The sequence below is a fragment of the Oncorhynchus kisutch genome, linkage group LG17 (genome assembly GCF_002021735.2).
Source record: "Oncorhynchus kisutch isolate 150728-3 linkage group LG17, Okis_V2, whole genome shotgun sequence".
Classification (NCBI taxonomy): domain Eukaryota; kingdom Metazoa; phylum Chordata; class Actinopteri; order Salmoniformes; family Salmonidae; genus Oncorhynchus; species Oncorhynchus kisutch.
This window is the reverse complement of record NC_034190.2, coordinates 82,408,786-82,426,297: the sequence shown is the minus strand read 5'-3', so window position 1 is coordinate 82,426,297 and position 17,512 is coordinate 82,408,786. Positions and strand designations below refer to the sequence as shown.

At 47.2% G+C, this 17,512-nt stretch overlaps 1 protein-coding gene across 15 annotated transcripts in view; it reads left to right on the top strand.

Moving 5' to 3' along the window:
* Positions 1–17,512, top strand: part of ubr4 (ubiquitin protein ligase E3 component n-recognin 4) — a 142,966-nt gene that overhangs the window by 76,653 nt on the left and 48,801 nt on the right. For 9 of the 15 annotated variants that reach the window (XM_031794812.1, XM_031794805.1, XM_031794806.1 and 6 more), the window contains 5 exons: positions 1,472–1,623; positions 9,214–9,418; positions 9,873–9,977; positions 10,730–10,867; positions 15,165–15,333. In XM_031794812.1, coding sequence (XP_031650672.1) covers positions 1,472–1,623; positions 9,214–9,418; positions 9,873–9,977; positions 10,730–10,867; positions 15,165–15,333 — 769 coding nt within the window. The remainder of the gene's footprint in view (positions 1–1,471; positions 1,624–9,213; positions 9,419–9,872; positions 9,978–10,729; positions 10,868–15,164; positions 15,334–17,512) is intronic. The other 6 variants (XM_031794817.1, XM_031794815.1, XM_031794814.1 and 3 more) reach the window with 4 other exon arrangements.

Below are 17,512 nucleotides of genomic sequence, written 5' to 3'. Positions count from 1 at the left end.
GAATGACAACCTAGAGGACCGGAGCTCGACAGGAACAGGGTTAGAATGACAACCTAGAGGACCGGAGCTCGACAGGAACAGGGTTAGAATGACAACCTAGAGGACCGGAGCTCGACAGGAACAGGGTTAGAATGACAACCTAGAGGACCGGAGCTCGACAGGAACAGGGTTAGAATGACAACCTAGAGGACCGGAGCTCGACAGGAACAGGGTTAGAATGACAACCTAGAGGACCGGAGCTCGACAGGAACAGGGTTAGAATGACAACCTAGAGGACCGGAGCTCGACAGGAACAGGGTTAGAATGACAACCTAGAGGACCGGAGCTCGACAGGAACAGGGTTAGAATGACAACCTAGAGGACCGGAGCTCGACAGGAACAGGGTTAGAATGACAACCTAGAGGACCGGAGCTCGACAGGAACAGGGTTAGAATGACAACCTAGAGGACCGGAGCTCGACAGGAACAGGGTTAGAATGACAACCTAGAGGACCGGAGCTCGACAGGAACAGGGTTAGAATGACAACCTAGAGGACCGGAGCTCGACAGGAACAGGGTTAGAATGACAACCTAGAGGACCGGAGCTCGACAGGAACAGGGTTAGAATGACAACCTAGAGGACCGGAGCTCGACAGGAACAGGGTTAGAATGACAACCTAGAGGACCGGAGCTCGACAGGAACAGGGTTAGAATGACAACCTAGAGGACCGGAGCTCGACAGGAACAGGGTTAGAATGACAACCTAGAGGACCGGAGCTCGACAGGAACAGGGTTAGAATGACAACCTAGAGGACCGGAGCTCGACAGGAACAGGGTTAGAATGACAACCTAGAGGACCGGAGCTCGACAGGAACAGGGTTAGAATGACAACCTAGAGGACCGGAGCTCGACAGGAACAGGGTTAGAATGACAACCTAGAGGACCGGAGCTCGACAGGAACAGGGTTAGAATGACAACCTAGAGGACCGGAGCTCGACAGGAACAGGGTTAGAATGACAACCTAGAGGACCGGAGCTCGACAGGAACAGGGTTAGAATGACAACCTAGAGGACCGGAGCTCGACAGGAACAGGGTTAGAATGACAACCTAGAGGACCGGAGCTCGACAGGAACAGGGTTAGAATGACAACCTAGAGGACCGGAGCTCGACAGGAACAGGGTTAGAATGACAACCTAGAGGACCGGAGCTCGACAGGAACAGGGTTAGAATGACAACCTAGAGGACCGGAGCTCGACAGGAACAGGGTTAGATAGCCTTAAACTAGAACCAATAGAACTGCCAGAAAGCGTTTAAATTAATTTCAGAACAGTATAAAAACAAATTAAAAAACGGATATTTTTGTTTAAACTTTTCAGTTCTTCTACTCTATTAATCTCTTAGAGTTTGGAGCAAAGGCTTGGACAAATCAGAAACCACTAAATGATTTAATCGACGCTGAGTGTTCTCCTTTCTCCCTCCTCCTCTTCCTCCAGGAGACAAAGACGATGATGATGAGGATGATGTTGATGACAAGATGCAGCCGTCGGGGCTGACGGGAGGAGAGGGGGGCAGGCAGGAGAGTCAGGAGCAGGGTGAGGTCGACCATGGCGACTTTGAGATGGTGGTGAGTCTCTTTGAGATGGTGGTGAGTCTGGTCCAATCGCTAGTGTCCACTCCTCCTCACCCACTCCTCATACACACTGTAGTAATCTAGTGTCCACTCCTCATACACACTGTAGTAATCTAGTGTCCACTCCTCATACACACTGTAGTAATCTAGTGTCCACTCCTCATACACACTGTAGTAATCTAGTGTCCACTCCTCATACACACTGTAGTAATCTAGTGTCCACTCCTCATACACACTGTAGTAATCTAGTGTCCACTCCTCATACACACTGTAGTAGTCTAGTGTCCACTCCTCATATACACTGTAGTAATCTAGTGTCCACTCCTCATACCCACTCCTCATACACACTGTAGTAATCTAGTGTCCACTCCTCATACACACTGTAGTAGTCTAGTGTCCACTCCTCATACACACTGTAGTAATCTAGTGTCCACTCCTCATACACACTGTAGTAATCTAGTGTCCACTCCTCATACACACTCTAGTAATCTAGTGTCCACTCCTCATACACACTCCTCATACACACTGTAGTAATTTAGTGTCCACTCCTCATATACACTGTAGTAATCTAGTGTCCACTCCTCATACACACTGTAATAATCTAGTGTCCACTCCTCATACACACTCTAGTAATCTAGTGTCCACTCCTCATACACACTGTAGTAATCTAGTGTCCACTCCTCATACACACTGTAGTAATCTAGTGTCCACTCCTCATACACACTGTAGTAATCTAGTGTCCACTCCTCATACACACTGTAGTAATCTAGTGTCCACTCCTCATACACACTGTAGTAATCTAGTGTCCACTCCTCATACACACTGTAGTAATCTAGTGTCCACTCCTCATACACACTCCTCATACACACTGTAGTAATCTAGTGTCCACTCCTCATACACACTCCTCATACACACTGTAGTAATCTAGTGTCCACTCCTCATACACACTCCTCATACACACTGTAGTAATCTAGTGTCCACTCCTCATACACACTCCTCATACACACTGTAGTAATCTAGTGTCCACTCCTCATACACACTGTAGTAATCTAGTGTCCACTCCTCATACACACTGTAGTAATCTAGTGTCCACTCCTCATATACACTGTAGTAATCTAGTGTCCACTCCTCATACACACTGTAGTAATCTAGTGTCCACTCCTCATACACACTGTAGTAATCTAGTGTCCACTCCTCATACACACTGTAGTAGTCTAGTGTCCACTCCTCATACACACTCCTCATACACACTGTAGTAATCTAGTGTCCACTCCTCATACACACTGTAGTAATCTAGTGTCCACTCCTCATACACGCTCTAGTAATCTAGTGTCCACTCCTCATACACACTGTAGTAATCTAGTGTCCACTCCTCATACACACTGTAGTAATCTAGTGTCCACTCCTCATACACACTGTAGTAATCTAGTGTCCACTCCTCATACACACTGTAGTAGTCTAGTGTCCACTCCTCATACACACTGTAGTAATCTGGTGTCCACTCCTCATATACACTGTAGTAATCTAGTGTCCACTCCTCATACACGCTCTAGTAATCTAGTGTCCACTCCTCATACACACTGTAGTAATCTAGTGTCCACTCCTCATACACACTCCTCATACACACTGTAGTAATCTAGTGTCCACTCCTCATACACACTGTAGTAGTCTAGTGTCCACTCCTCATACACACTGTAGTAATCTAGTGTCCACTCCTCATACACACTCCTCATACACACTGTAGTAATCTAGTGTCCACTCCTCATACACACTGTAGTAATCTAGTGTCCACTCCTCATACACACTGTAGTAGTCTAGTGTCCACTCCTCATACACACTGTAGTAATCTAGTGTCCACTCCTCATACACACTCCTCATACACACTGTAGTAGTCTAGTGTCCACTCCTCATACACGCTCTAGTAATCTAGTGTCCACTCCTCATACACGCTCTAGTAATCTAGTGTCCACTCCTCATACACGCTCTAGTAATCTAGTGTCCACTCCTCATACACGCTCTAGTAATCTAGTGTCCACTCCTCATACACACTGTAGTAATCTAGTGTCCACTCCTCATACACACTGTAGTAATCTAGTGTCCACTCCTCATACACACTGTAGTAATCTAGTGTCCACTCCTCATACACACTCTAGTAATCTAGTGTCCACTCCTCATATACACTGTAGTAGTCTAGTGTCCACTCCTCATACACACTGTAGTAATCTAGTGTCCACTCCTCATACACACTGTAGTAATCTAGTGTCCACTCCTCATACACACTCTAGTAATCTAGTGTCCACTCCTCATACACACTCCTCATACACACTCTAGTAATCTAGTGTCCACTCCTCATACACACTCCTCATACACACTGTAGTAATTTAGTGTCCACTCCTCATACACACTGTAGTAATCTAGTGTCCACTCCTCATATACACTGTAGTAGTCTAGTGTCCACTCCTCATACACACTGTAGTAATCTAGTGTCCACTCCTCATACACACTGTAGTAATCTAGTGTCCACTCCTCATACACACTCTAGTAATCTAGTGTCCACTCCTCATATACACTGTAGTAGTCTAGTGTCCACTCCTCATACACACTGTAGTAATCTAGTGTCCACTCCTCATACACACTGTAGTAATCTAGTGTCCACTCCTCATACACACTCTAGTAATCTAGTGTCCACTCCTCATACACACTCCTCATACACACTCTAGTAATCTAGTGTCCACTCCTCATACACACTCTAGTAATCTAGTGTCCACTCCTCATACACACTCCTCATACACACTGTAGTAATCTAGTGTCCACTCCTCATACACACTGTAGTAATCTAGTGTCCACTCCTCATACACACTGTAGTAATCTAGTGTCCACTCCTCATACACACTGTAGTAATCTAGTGTCCACTCCTCATACACACTGTAGTAATCTAGTGTCCACTCCTCATACACACTGTAGTAATCTAGTGTCCACTCCTCATACACACTGTAGTAATCTAGTGTCCACTCCTCATACACTGTAGTAATCTAGTGTCCACTCCTCATACACGCTCTAGTAATCTAGTGTCCACTCCTCATACACACTCCTCATACACACTGTAGTAATCTAGTGTCCACTCCTCATACACTGTAGTAATCTAGTGTCCACTCCTCATACACGCTCTAGTAATCTAGTGTCCACTCCTCATACACACTGTAGTAATCTAGTGTCCACTCCTCATACACACTGTAGTAGTCTAGTGTCCACTCCTCATACACACTGTAGTAATCTAGTGTCCACTCCTCATACACACTCCTCATACACACTAGTAATCTAGTGTCCACTCCTCATACACACTCCTCATACACACTGTAGTAGTCTAGTGTCCACTCCTCATACACGCTCTAGTAATCTAGTGTCCACTCCTCATACACGCTCTAGTAATCTAGTGTCCACTCCTCATACACACTCTAGTAATCTAGTGTCCACTCCTCATACACACTGTAGTAATCTAGTGTCCACTCCTCATACACACTGTAGTAATCTAGTGTCCACTCCTCATACACACTGTAGTAATCTAGTGTCCACTCCTCATACACACTGTAGTAATTTAGTGTCCACTCTTCATACACCACTGTAGTAATCTAGTGTCCACTCCTCATATACACTGTAGTAGTCTAGTGTCCACTCCTCATACACACTGTAGTAATCTAGTGTCCACTCCTCATACACACTGTAGTAATCTAGTGTCCACTCCTCATACACACTCTAGTAATCTAGTGTCCACTCCTCATACACACTCTAGTAATCTAGTGTCCACTCCTCATACACACTCCTCATACACACTGTAGTAATCTAGTGTCCACTCCTCATACACACTCTAGTAATCTAGTGTCCACTCCTCATACACACTTGTAGTAATCTAGTGTCCACTCCTCATACACACTGTAGTAATCTAGTGTCCACTCCTCATACACACTGTAGTAATCTAGTGTCCACTCCTCATACACACTGTAGTAATCTAGTGTCCACTCCTCATACACACTGTAGTAATCTAGTGTCCACTCCTCATACACACTGTAGTAATCTAGTGTCCACTCCTCATACACACTGTAGTAATCTAGTGTCCACTCCTCATACACACTGTAGTAATCTAGTGTCCACTCCTCATACACACTGTAGTAGTCTAGTGTCCACTCCTCATACACACTGTAGTAGTCTAGTGTCCACTCCTCATACACACTCCTCATACACACTGTAGTAGTCTAGTGTCCACTCCTCATATATACTGTAGTAATCTAGTGTCCACTCCTCATACACACTCCTCATACACACTGTAGTAATCTAGTGTCCACTCCTCATACACACTGTAGTGATCTAGTGTCCACTCCTCATACACACTGTAGTGATCTAGTGTCCACTCCTCATACACACTGTAGTAATCTAGTGTCCACTCCTCATACACACTGTAGTAATCTAGTGTCCACTCCTCATACACACTGTAGTAATCTAGTGTCCACTCCTCATACACACTGTAGTAATCTAGTGTCCACTCCTCATACACACTGTAGTAGTCTAGTGTCCACTCCTCATATACACTGTAGTAATCTAGTGTCCACTCCTCATACACACTCCTCATACACACTGTAGTAATCTAGTGTCCACTCCTCATACACACTGTAGTAATCTAGTGTCCACTCCTCATACACACTGTAGTGATCTAGTGTCCACTCCTCATACACACTCCTCATACACACTGTAGTAATCTAGTGTCCACTCCTCATACACACTGTAGTAATCTAGTGTCCACTCCTCATACACACTGTAGTAATCTAGTGTCCACTCCTCATACACACTGTAGTAATCTAGTGTCCACTCCTCATACACACTGTAGTAATCTAGTGTCCACTCCTCATATACACTGTAGTAATCTAGTGTCCACTCCTCATATACACTGTAGTAATCTAGTGTCCACTCCTCATACACACTGTAGTAATCTAGTGTCCACTCCTCATACACACTGTAGTAGTCTAGTGTCCACTCCTCATACACACTGTAGTAGTCTAGTGTCCACTCCTCATATACACTGTAGTAATCTAGTGTCCACTCCTCATACACACTCCTCATACACACTGTAGTAGTCTAGTGTCCACTCCTCATACACACTGTAGTAGTCTAGTGTCCACTCCTCATACACACTGTAGTAATCTAGTGTCCACTCCTCATACACACTGTAGTAATCTAGTGTCCACTCCTCATACACACTGTAGTAGTCTAGTGTCCACTCCTCATACACACTGTAGTAATCTAGTGTCCACTCCTCATACACACTGTAGTAATCTAGTGTCCACTCCTCATACACACTGTAGTAATCTAGTGTCCACTCCTCATACACACTGTAGTAATCTAGTGTCCACTCCTCATACACACTGTAGTAATCTAGTGTCCACTCCTCATACACACTGTAGTAATCTAGTGTAGTAATCTAGTGTCCACTCCTCATACACACTGTAGTAATCTAGTGTCCACTCCTCATATACACTGTAGTAATCTAGTGTCCACTCCTCATACACACTGTAGTAATCTAGTGTCCACTCCTCATACACACTGTAGTAGTCTAGTGTCCACTCCTCATACACACTCCTCATACACACTGTAGTAGTCTAGTGTCCACTCCTCATATACACTGTAGTAATCTAGTGTCCACTCCTCATACACACTCCTCATACACACTGTAGTAGTCTAGTGTCCACTCCTCATACACACTGTAGTAATCTAGTGTCCACTCCTCATACACACTGTAGTAATCTAGTGTCCACTCCTCATACACACTTGTAGTAGTCTAGTGTCCACTCCTCATACACACTGTAGTAATCTAGTGTCCACTCCTCATACACACTGTAGTAATCTAGTGTCCACTCCTCATACACACTGTAGTAATCTAGTGTCCACTCCTCATACACACTGTAGTAATCTAGTGTCCACTCCTCATACACACTGTAGTAATCTAGTGTCCACTCCTCATACACACTGTAGTAATCTAGTGTCCACTCCTCATACACACTGTAGTAATCTAGTGTCCACTCCTCATACTACACTGTAGTAATCTAGTGTCCACTCCTCATATACGTAATCTAGTGTCACTCCTCAATACACTGTAGTATTAGGTCCACTCCTCATACACACTGTAGTAATCTAGTGTCCACTCCTCATACACACTGTAGTAGTCTAGTGTCCACTCCTCATACACACTCCTCATACACACTGTAGTAGTCTAGTGTCCACTCCTCATATACACTGTAGTAATCTAGTGTCCACTCCTCATACACACTCCTCATACACACTGTAGTAGTCTAGTGTCCACTCCTCATACACACTGTTAGTAATCTAGTGTCCACTCCTCATACACACTGTAGTAATCTAGTGTCCACTCCTCATACACACTGTAGTAATCTAGTGTCCACTCCTCATACACACTGTAGTAATCTAGTGTCCACTCCTCATACACACTGTAGTAATCTAGTGTCCACTCCTCATACACACTGTAGTAATCTAGTGTCCACTCCTCATACACACTGTAGTAATCTAGTGTCCACTCCTCATACACACTGTAGTAGTCTAGTGTCCACTCCTCATACACACTGTAGTAATCTAGTGTCCACTCCTCATACACACTGTAGTAATCTAGTGTCCACTCCTCATACACACTGTAGTAATCTAGTGTCCACTCCTCATACACACTGTAGTAATCTAGTGTCCACTCCTCATACACACTGTAGTAATCTAGTGTCCACTCCTCATACACACTGTAGTAATCTAGTGTCCACTCCTCATACACACTGTAGTAATCTAGTGTCCACTCCTCATACACACTGTAGTAATCTAGTGTCCACTCCTCATACACACTGTAGTAATCTAGTGTCCACTCCTCATATACACTGTAGTAATCTAGTGTCCACTCCTCATACACACTGTAGTAATCTAGTGTCCACTCCTCATACACACTGTAGTAGTCTAGTGTCCACTCCTCATACACACTGTAGTAGTCTAGTGTCCACTCCTCATACACACTGTAGTAATCTAGTGTCCACTCCTCATACACACTGTAGTAATCTAGTGTCCACTCCTCATACTCAATCTCACATGCACAAACAGGAGTCAAGTCGCATTACCACGGTAACATCCCGCCCTTAAAGGGGCAGGTGAACAGTTTTGTCTCTGTAATATTTTTGTTTAAAGGCTCCGGTCGCAGAAGAATTAATTATAAATAAAGAATTATTAATAATTTGTCACATTTACTTCTTACAAATAATATATGTATTGTTTTAGAAACATGAAAAAACTCATATGTTGTTGTTTTTGTTTTTTGTTGGTATACTTTTAGTGGCTGTGGCAGCCTTACTTTTAATAACTAGATCTGATTGGCTGGTCGAGTTTTAAATCTACCTGCCACAGTGGCTGGTGGCCCCCCAAAAAATAAATTTTTATGCCCTGCAAATAGCCATATAAAACACACACCAAAACACTGTTCATGATGGAAAGAAATGTCAAACGTTACCTGTCGTTTCGATCGTGTTTTGCTTATTGTCTGTTGTGTCTGGTCTGTGTATCTCTATCCAGTCTGAGTCCATGGTTCTGGAGACGGCGGAGAATGTGAACAATGGAAACCCATCTCCCCTCGAGGCTCTTTTGGCCGGGGCCGAGGGCTTCCCCCCGATGCTGGACATTCCCCCAGACGCGGACGACGAGACCATGGTGGAGCTGGCCATCGCACTGAGTCTCCAGCAGGACCAGCAAGGTCCATACTCACTAATACAACACCATCGTGAGAGTCATACACTTGAATATTCATATTTAACATTTACATATTGTGCTACTTAATCTGTTTTTTTTCTCCAATCATCTTTTGCCTGGAAAGAAAGTAACATGTTGTTCTACTGATTTTGTTTCTTAAGCCTTGCTTGACATGATAGCATATTTGGCTAATGCTAGCATGACCTTTTGGAGTCTGGATCAGTAAACCACTGCCTTACTTGACATGATAGCATAGTTGGCTAATGCTAGCATGACCTTTTGGAGTCTGGATCAGTAAACCACTGTCTGTGTGTGAGTTTGGGTTTGACAACCCTGTTGTAGCTATAATATTCTGGGCTCTAGCAGCCAGTGCCCTGGACCTCCCGGTCTCTAGATCTCTCAGGTCATACTCACTGTAGCAGTGAACTGTGAAGGTTTAGCTGTGTTGATAATGACCTTGTGGTGGTGTTTATATGTTGATCCAGGCAGCAGCAGCAGTGCCCTAGGTCTCCAGTCTCTCGGTCTGTCAGGTCAGGCTCCCAGCTCTTCTTCTCTGGACGCAGGCACCCTGTCAGACACCACCGCATCAGGTAACGAAGCTCATTCTACACACGGGACTCCTACCATCTTTTAAATCGGTTTTAAAACGCCAATCTCAAGGGGACGGTTTTAAGCTCCGTTTGGTTCTTCATTGAAAGTGTCTTGTAGTTCAAGACTAGGATTATTCTGTGTTTGGGCAACTGGACTCAGTTTTCTATTCCATTAACAAAAAAGCAGAATAGGGGAGGGAGGGTGTTGTTCCTGTAACAGCTGTGCTTATGCTTCTAGAGGAGGGAGGGTGTTGTTCCTGTAACCGCTGTGCTTATGCTTCTAGAGGAGGGAGGGTGTTTTTCCTGTAACAGCTGTGCTTGTGCTTCTAGAGGAGGGGGGGGTGTTTTTCCTGTAACCGCTGTGCTTATGCTTCTAGAGGAGGGGGGGGGGGGGTGTTTTTCTTGTAACAGCTGTGCTTATGCTTCTAGAGGAGGGGGGGGTATTTTTCCTGTAACAGCTGTGCTTATGCTTCTAGAGGAGGGAGGGTGTTTTTCCTGTAACAGCTGTGCTTATGCTTCTAGAGGAGGGAGGGTATTTTTCCTGTAACAGCTGTGCTTATGCTTCTAGAGGAGGGAGGGTGTTTTTCCTGTAACAGCTGTGCTTATGCTTCTAGAGGAGGGAGGGTATTTTTCCTGTAACAGCTGTGCTTATGCTTCTAGAGGAGGGAGGGTATTTTTCCTGTAACAGCTGTGCTTATGCTTCTAGAGGAGGGAGGGTATTTTTCCTGTAACAGCTGTGGTTATGCTTACAGCCCCAGCATCAGACGACGAGGGGAGTACAGCCGCCACGGACGGTTCTACGCTACGGACCTCTCCGGCCGAGCACGGGGGCAGCGTGGGGTCAGAGAGCGGGGGGTCTGCCATCGACTCAGTGGCAGGAGAACACAGTGGTGAGTTGACACACAGAGGAAACTGTGATGCCCTATTCAAATGACCTTCCTAGTTTCCTTGGAAGTTATGATTTCGAATTTTTTAAATTTTTTAATTTTAACTTTATTTAACTAGGCAAGTCAGTTAAGAACAAATTCTTATTTTCATTGACGGCCTGGGAACAGTGGGTTAACTGCCTGTTCAGGGGCAGAACGACAGATTTGTACCTTGTCAGCTCGGGGATTCGCTCTAACCACTAGGCTACCTGCCGCCCCTACACTCTAACCACTAGGCTACCTGCCGCCTCTACACTCTAACCACTAGACTACCTGCCGCCTCTACACTCTAACCACTAGGGTATCTGCCACCCCTACACTCTAACCACTAGGGTACCTGCCGCCCCTACACTCTAACCACTAGGTTACCTGCCACCCCAACACTCTAACCACTAGGCTACCTGCCGCCCCTACACTCTAACCACTAGACTACCTGCCGCCTCTACACTCTAACCACTAGACTACCTGCCGCCCCTACACTCTAACCACTAGGTTACCTGCCACCCCAAAACTCTAACCACTAGACTACCTGCCGCCCCTCCACTCTAACCACTAGTCTACCTGCCACCCCTACCCTCTAACCACTAGGCTACCTGCCACCCCTACACTCTAACCACTAGGCTACCTGCCACCCCTACACTCTAACCACTAGTCTACCTGCCACCCCTACACTCTAACCACTAGTCTACCTGCCACCCTAACACTCTAACCACTAGTCTACCTGCCACCCCTACACTCTAACCACTAGGCTACCTGCCACCCCTACACTCTAACCACTAGGTTACCTGCCACCTCTACACTCTAACCACTAGGCTACCTGCCACCCCTACACTCTAACCACTAGGCTACCTGCCACCCCTACACTCTAACCACTAGGTTACCTGCCACCTCTACACTCTAACCACTAGGCTACCTGCCACCCCTACACTCTAACCACTAGGCTACCTGCCACCCCTACACTCTAACCACTAGTCTACCTGCCACCCCTACACTCTAACCACTAGTCTACCTGCCACCCTAACACTCTAACCACTAGTCTACCTGCCACCTCTACACTCTAACCACTAGGCTACCTGCCACCCCTACACTCTAACCACTAGTCTACCTGCCACCCCTACACTCTAACCACTAGTCTACCTGCCACCCTAACACTCTAACCACTAGTCTACCTGCCACCCCTACACTCTAACCACTAGGCTACCTGCCACCCCTACACTCTAACCACTAGGTTACCTGCCACCTCTACACTCTAACCACTAGGCTACCTGCCACCCCTACACTCTAACCACTAGGGTACCTGCCACCCCTACCCTCTAACCACTAGGCTACCTGCCACCCCTACACTCTAACCACTAGTCTACCTGCCACCCCTACACTCTAACCACTAGGCTACCTGCTGCCCCTACACTCTAACCACTAGGCTACCTGCCTCCCCTACACTCTAACCACTAGTCTACCTGCCACCCCTACACTCTAACCACTAGGGTACCTGCCACCCCTACACTCTAACCACTAGGTTACCTGCCACCTCTACACTCTAACCACTAGGCTACCTGCCACCCCTACACTCTAACCACTAGGCTACCTGCCACCCCAACACTCTAACCACTAGGCTACCTGCCACCCCTACACTCTAACCACTAGTCTACCTGCCACCCCTACACTCTAACCACTAGGCTACCTGCCACCCCTACACTCTAACCACTAGGCTACCTGCCACCCCTACACTCTAACCACTAGGCTACCTGCCACCCCTACACTCTAACCACTAGGCTACCTGCCACCCCTACACTCTAACCACTAGGGTACCTGCCACCCCTACACTCTAACCACTAGACTACCTGCCACCCCTACACTCTAACCACTAGGTTACCTGCCACCTCTACACTCTAACCACTAGGCTACCTGCCACCCCTACACTCTAACCACTAGGCTACCTGCCACCCCTACACTCTAACCACTAGTCTACCTGCCACCCCTACACTCTAACCACTAGTCTACCTGCCACCCTAACACTCTAACCACTAGTCTACCTGCCACCCCTACACTCTAACCACTAGGCTACCTGCCACCCCTACACTCTAACCACTAGGTTACCTGCCACCTCTACACTCTAACCACTAGGCTACCTGCCACCCCTACACTCTAACCACTAGTCTACCTGCCACCCCTACACTCTAACCACTAGTCTACCTGCCACCCTAACACTCTAACCACTAGTCTACCTGCCACCCCTACACTCTAACCACTAGGCTACCTGCCACCCCTACACTCTAACCACTAGGTTACCTGCCACCTCTACACTCTAACCACTAGGCTACCTGCCACCCCTACACTCTAACCACTAGGGTACCTGCCACCCCTACCCTCTAACCACTAGGCTACCTGCCACCCCTACACTCTAACCACTAGTCTACCTGCCACCCCTACACTCTAACCACTAGGCTACCTGCCGCCCCTACACTCTAACCACTAGGCTACCTGCCTCCCCTACACTCTAACCACTAGTCTACCTGCCACCCCTACACTCTAACCACTAGGGTACCTGCCACCCCTACACTCTAACCACTAGGTTACCTGCCACCTCTACACTCTAACCACTAGGCTACCTGCCACCCCTACACTCTAACCACTAGGCTACCTGCCACCCCAACACTCTAACCACTAGGCTACCTGCCACCCCTACACTCTAACCACTAGTCTACCTGCCACCCCTACACTCTAACCACTAGGCTACCTGCCACCCCTACACTCTAACCACTAGGCTACCTGCCACCCCTACACTCTAACCACTAGGCTACCTGCCACCCCTACACTCTAACCACTAGGCTACCTGCCACCCCTACACTCTAACCACTAGGGTACCTGCCACCCCTACACTCTAACCACTAGACTACCTGCCGCCTCTACACTCTAACCACTAGGCTACCTGCCACCCCTACACTCTAACCACTAGGGTACCTGCCACCCCTACCTTCTAACCACTAGGCTACCTGCCACCCCTACACTCTAACCACTAGTCTACCTGCCACCCCTACACTCTAACCACTAGGCTACCTGCCACCCCTACACTCTAACCACTAGGCTACCTGCCACCCCTACACTCTAACCACTAGACTACCTGCCACCCCTACACTCTAACCACTAGGCTACCTGCCACCCCTACACTCTAACCACTAGACTACCTGCCGCCTCTACACTCTAACCACTAGGCTACCTGCCACCCCTACACTCTAACCACTAGGGTACCTGCCACCCCTACCTTCTAACCACTAGGCTACCTGCCACCCCTACACTCTAACCACTAGTCTACCTGCCACCCCTACACTCTAACCACTAGGCTACCTGCCACCCCTACACTCTAACCACTAGGCTACCTGCCACCCCTACACTCTAACCACTAGACTACCTGCCACCCCTACACTCTAACCACTAGGCTACCTGCCACCCCTACACTCTAACCACTAGGGTACCTGCCACCCCTACACTCTAACCACTAGGGTACCTGCCACCCCTACACTCTAACCACTAGGGTACCTGCCACCCCTACACTCTAACCACTAGGCTACCCTGCCGCCCCTACACTCTAACCACTAGTCTACCTGCCACCCCAACACTCTAACCACTAGACTACCTGCCGCCTCTACACTCTAACCACTAGGGTACCTGCCGCCCCTACACTCTAACCACTAGGCTACCCTTCCGCCCCTACACTCTAACCACTAGGGTACCTGCCACCCCTACACTCTAACCACTAGACTACCTGCCGCCTCTACACTCTAACCACTAGGGTACCTGCCGCCCCTACACTCTAACCACTAGACTACCTGCCACCCCTACACTCTAACCACTAGGTTACCTGCCTCCCCTACACTCTAACCACTAGGTTACCTGCCTCCCCTACACTCTAACCACTAGGCTACCCTTCCGCCCCTACACTCTAACCACTAGGGTACCTGCCACCCCTACACTCTAACCACTAGACTACCTGCCGCCTCTACACTCTAACCACTAGGGTACCTGCCGCCCCATGACATGGACATGTGAACACCATGTGGTGGAACTGTTGTATTCATCTGTCTAATCATGTCTAATTAGTCATTATTTCAAGGAAAGGAGGCAGGGAAGGATGCACTTTTTAAGCCAAATCGAATCACAACTAATCCCTAGTCCTGTACCCACTAAACCCCTAGGTCCCCTAGGCACTTGGCGGAGGTCTGTTTTCCTCATGTTCGTCCTCTTTCCTTGTCTCTCTCTCTAGTGTCAGGCCGCAGCAGTGCGTACGGAGACACGACCGTTGAGGGCCACCCAGCAGGACCAGGTAGTGTGAGCTCCAGCACAGGGGCCATCAGCACCACCACAGCCCAGCAGGAGGGAGATGGATCGGACGGAGACGCAGAGACAGAGGGGGACATCCACACCAGCAACAGGTCAGGTACCACCAAGGCACTGTGGTGGTTTGATTCTACATTGCATTATATGGTATGGACTTCCCCCTGTTTTGAACTTTGACCTGTTTGCAGTGTTGGTCCTTCGAAAACGGTGAGATTTGACATCACTTCTCACGGAAAGAAGAATCTCTAAGGAGATTTTTTTTATTGTGTATCTGATATCTGTACACACAGTACCAGTCAAAAGTTTTAGAACGACGACTCATTCCTGGGTTTTTCTTTGTTTTTACTACTTTCTACATTGTAGAATAATAGTGAAGACATCAAACCTATGAAATAACACACATGGAATCATAGATTGTCATAGAAAGTAGCAACCCTTTTTCCTTTATCTTTGCACACACTTGACATTCTCTCAACCAGCTTCACCTGGAATGCTTTTCCAACTGTCTTGACGGAGTTCCCACATATGCTGTGCACATGTTGACTGTTTTTCCTTCACTCTGTGGTCCAACTCATCCCAAACCATCTCAATTGGGCTGAGTTTGGGTGATTGTGGAGGCCAGGTCATCTGATGCAGCACTCCATCACTCTCCTTCTTGGTCAAATAGCCCTTACACAGCCTGGAGGTATGTTTTGGGTTATTGTCCTGCTGAAAAACAAATGATAGTCCCACTAAGCGCAAGCCAGATGGGATGGCATATCGCTGTAGAATGCTGTGGTAGCCATGCTGGTTAAGTGTGCCTTGAATTCTAAATAAATCACAAACAGTGTCACCAGCAAAGCCTCCTCCTCCATGCTTCACGGTGTGAACCACACATGCGTCTCACAAAGAAACGGAGGTTGAAACCAAAAATCTCAAAGTTGGACTCATCAGACCGAAGGATAGATTTCAAATCAAATTGTATTAGTCACATGCGCCAAATACAACAGGTACCTTACTGTGAAATGCTGAATACAACAGGTACCTTACCGTGAAATGCCGAATACAACAGGTACCTTACCGTGAAATGCCGAATACAACAGGTACCTTACCGTGAAATGCCGAATACAACAGGTACCTTACCGTGAAATGCCGAATACAACAGGTACCTTACCGTGAAATGCCGAATACAACAGGTACCTTACCGTGAAATGCCGAATACAACAGGTACCTTACCGTGAAATGCCGAATACAACAGGTACCTTACCGTGAAATGCCGAATACAACAGGTACCTTACCGTGAAATGCCGAATACAACAGGTACCTTACCGTGAAATGCCGAATACAACAGGTACCTTACCGTGAAATGCCGAATACAACAGGTACCTTACCGTGAAATGCCGAATACAACAGGTACCTTACCGTGAAATGCTTCCTTACGAGCCCCTAACCAACAATGCAGTTTAAAAAAACTACAGATAAGAAATAAAAGTCCAAAGTAATTAAAGAGCAGCAGTAAAATAACAACATTGATACTATATACAGGGGGTACCGGTACAGAGTCAATGTGGAGGCTATATACAGGGGGTACCGGTACAGAGTCAATGTGGAGGCTATATACAGGGGGTACCGGTACAGAGTCAATGTGGAGGCTATATACAGGGGGTACCGGTGCAGAGTCAATGTGGAGGCTATATACAGGGAGGTACCAGTACAGGGTCAATGTGGAGGCTATATACAGGGGAGGTACTGGTACAGAGTCAATGTGGAGGCTATATACAGGGGTACCGGTGCAGAGTCAATGTGGAGGCTATATACAGGGGGTACCGGTACAGAGTCAATGTGGAGGCTATATACAGGGGGTACCGGTACAGAGTCAATGTGGAGGCTATATACAGGGGTACCGGTACAGAGTCAATGTGGAGGCTATATACAGGGGGTACCGGTACAGAGTCAATGTGGAGGCTATATACAGGGGGTACCGGTACAGAGTCAATGTGGAGGCTATATACAGGGGGTACCGGTACAGAGTCAATGTGGAGGCTATATACAGGGGGTACCGGTACAGAGTCAATGTGGAGGCTATATACAGGGAGTACCGGTACAGAGTCAATGTGGAGGCTATATACAGGGGGTACCGGTGCAGAGTCAATGTGGAGGCTATATACAGGGGAGGTACCGGTGCAGAGTCAATGTGGAGGCTATATACAGGGGAGGTACCGGTGCAGAGTCAATGTGGAGGCTATATACAGGGGAGGTACCAGTACAGGGTCAATGTGGAGGCTATATACAGGG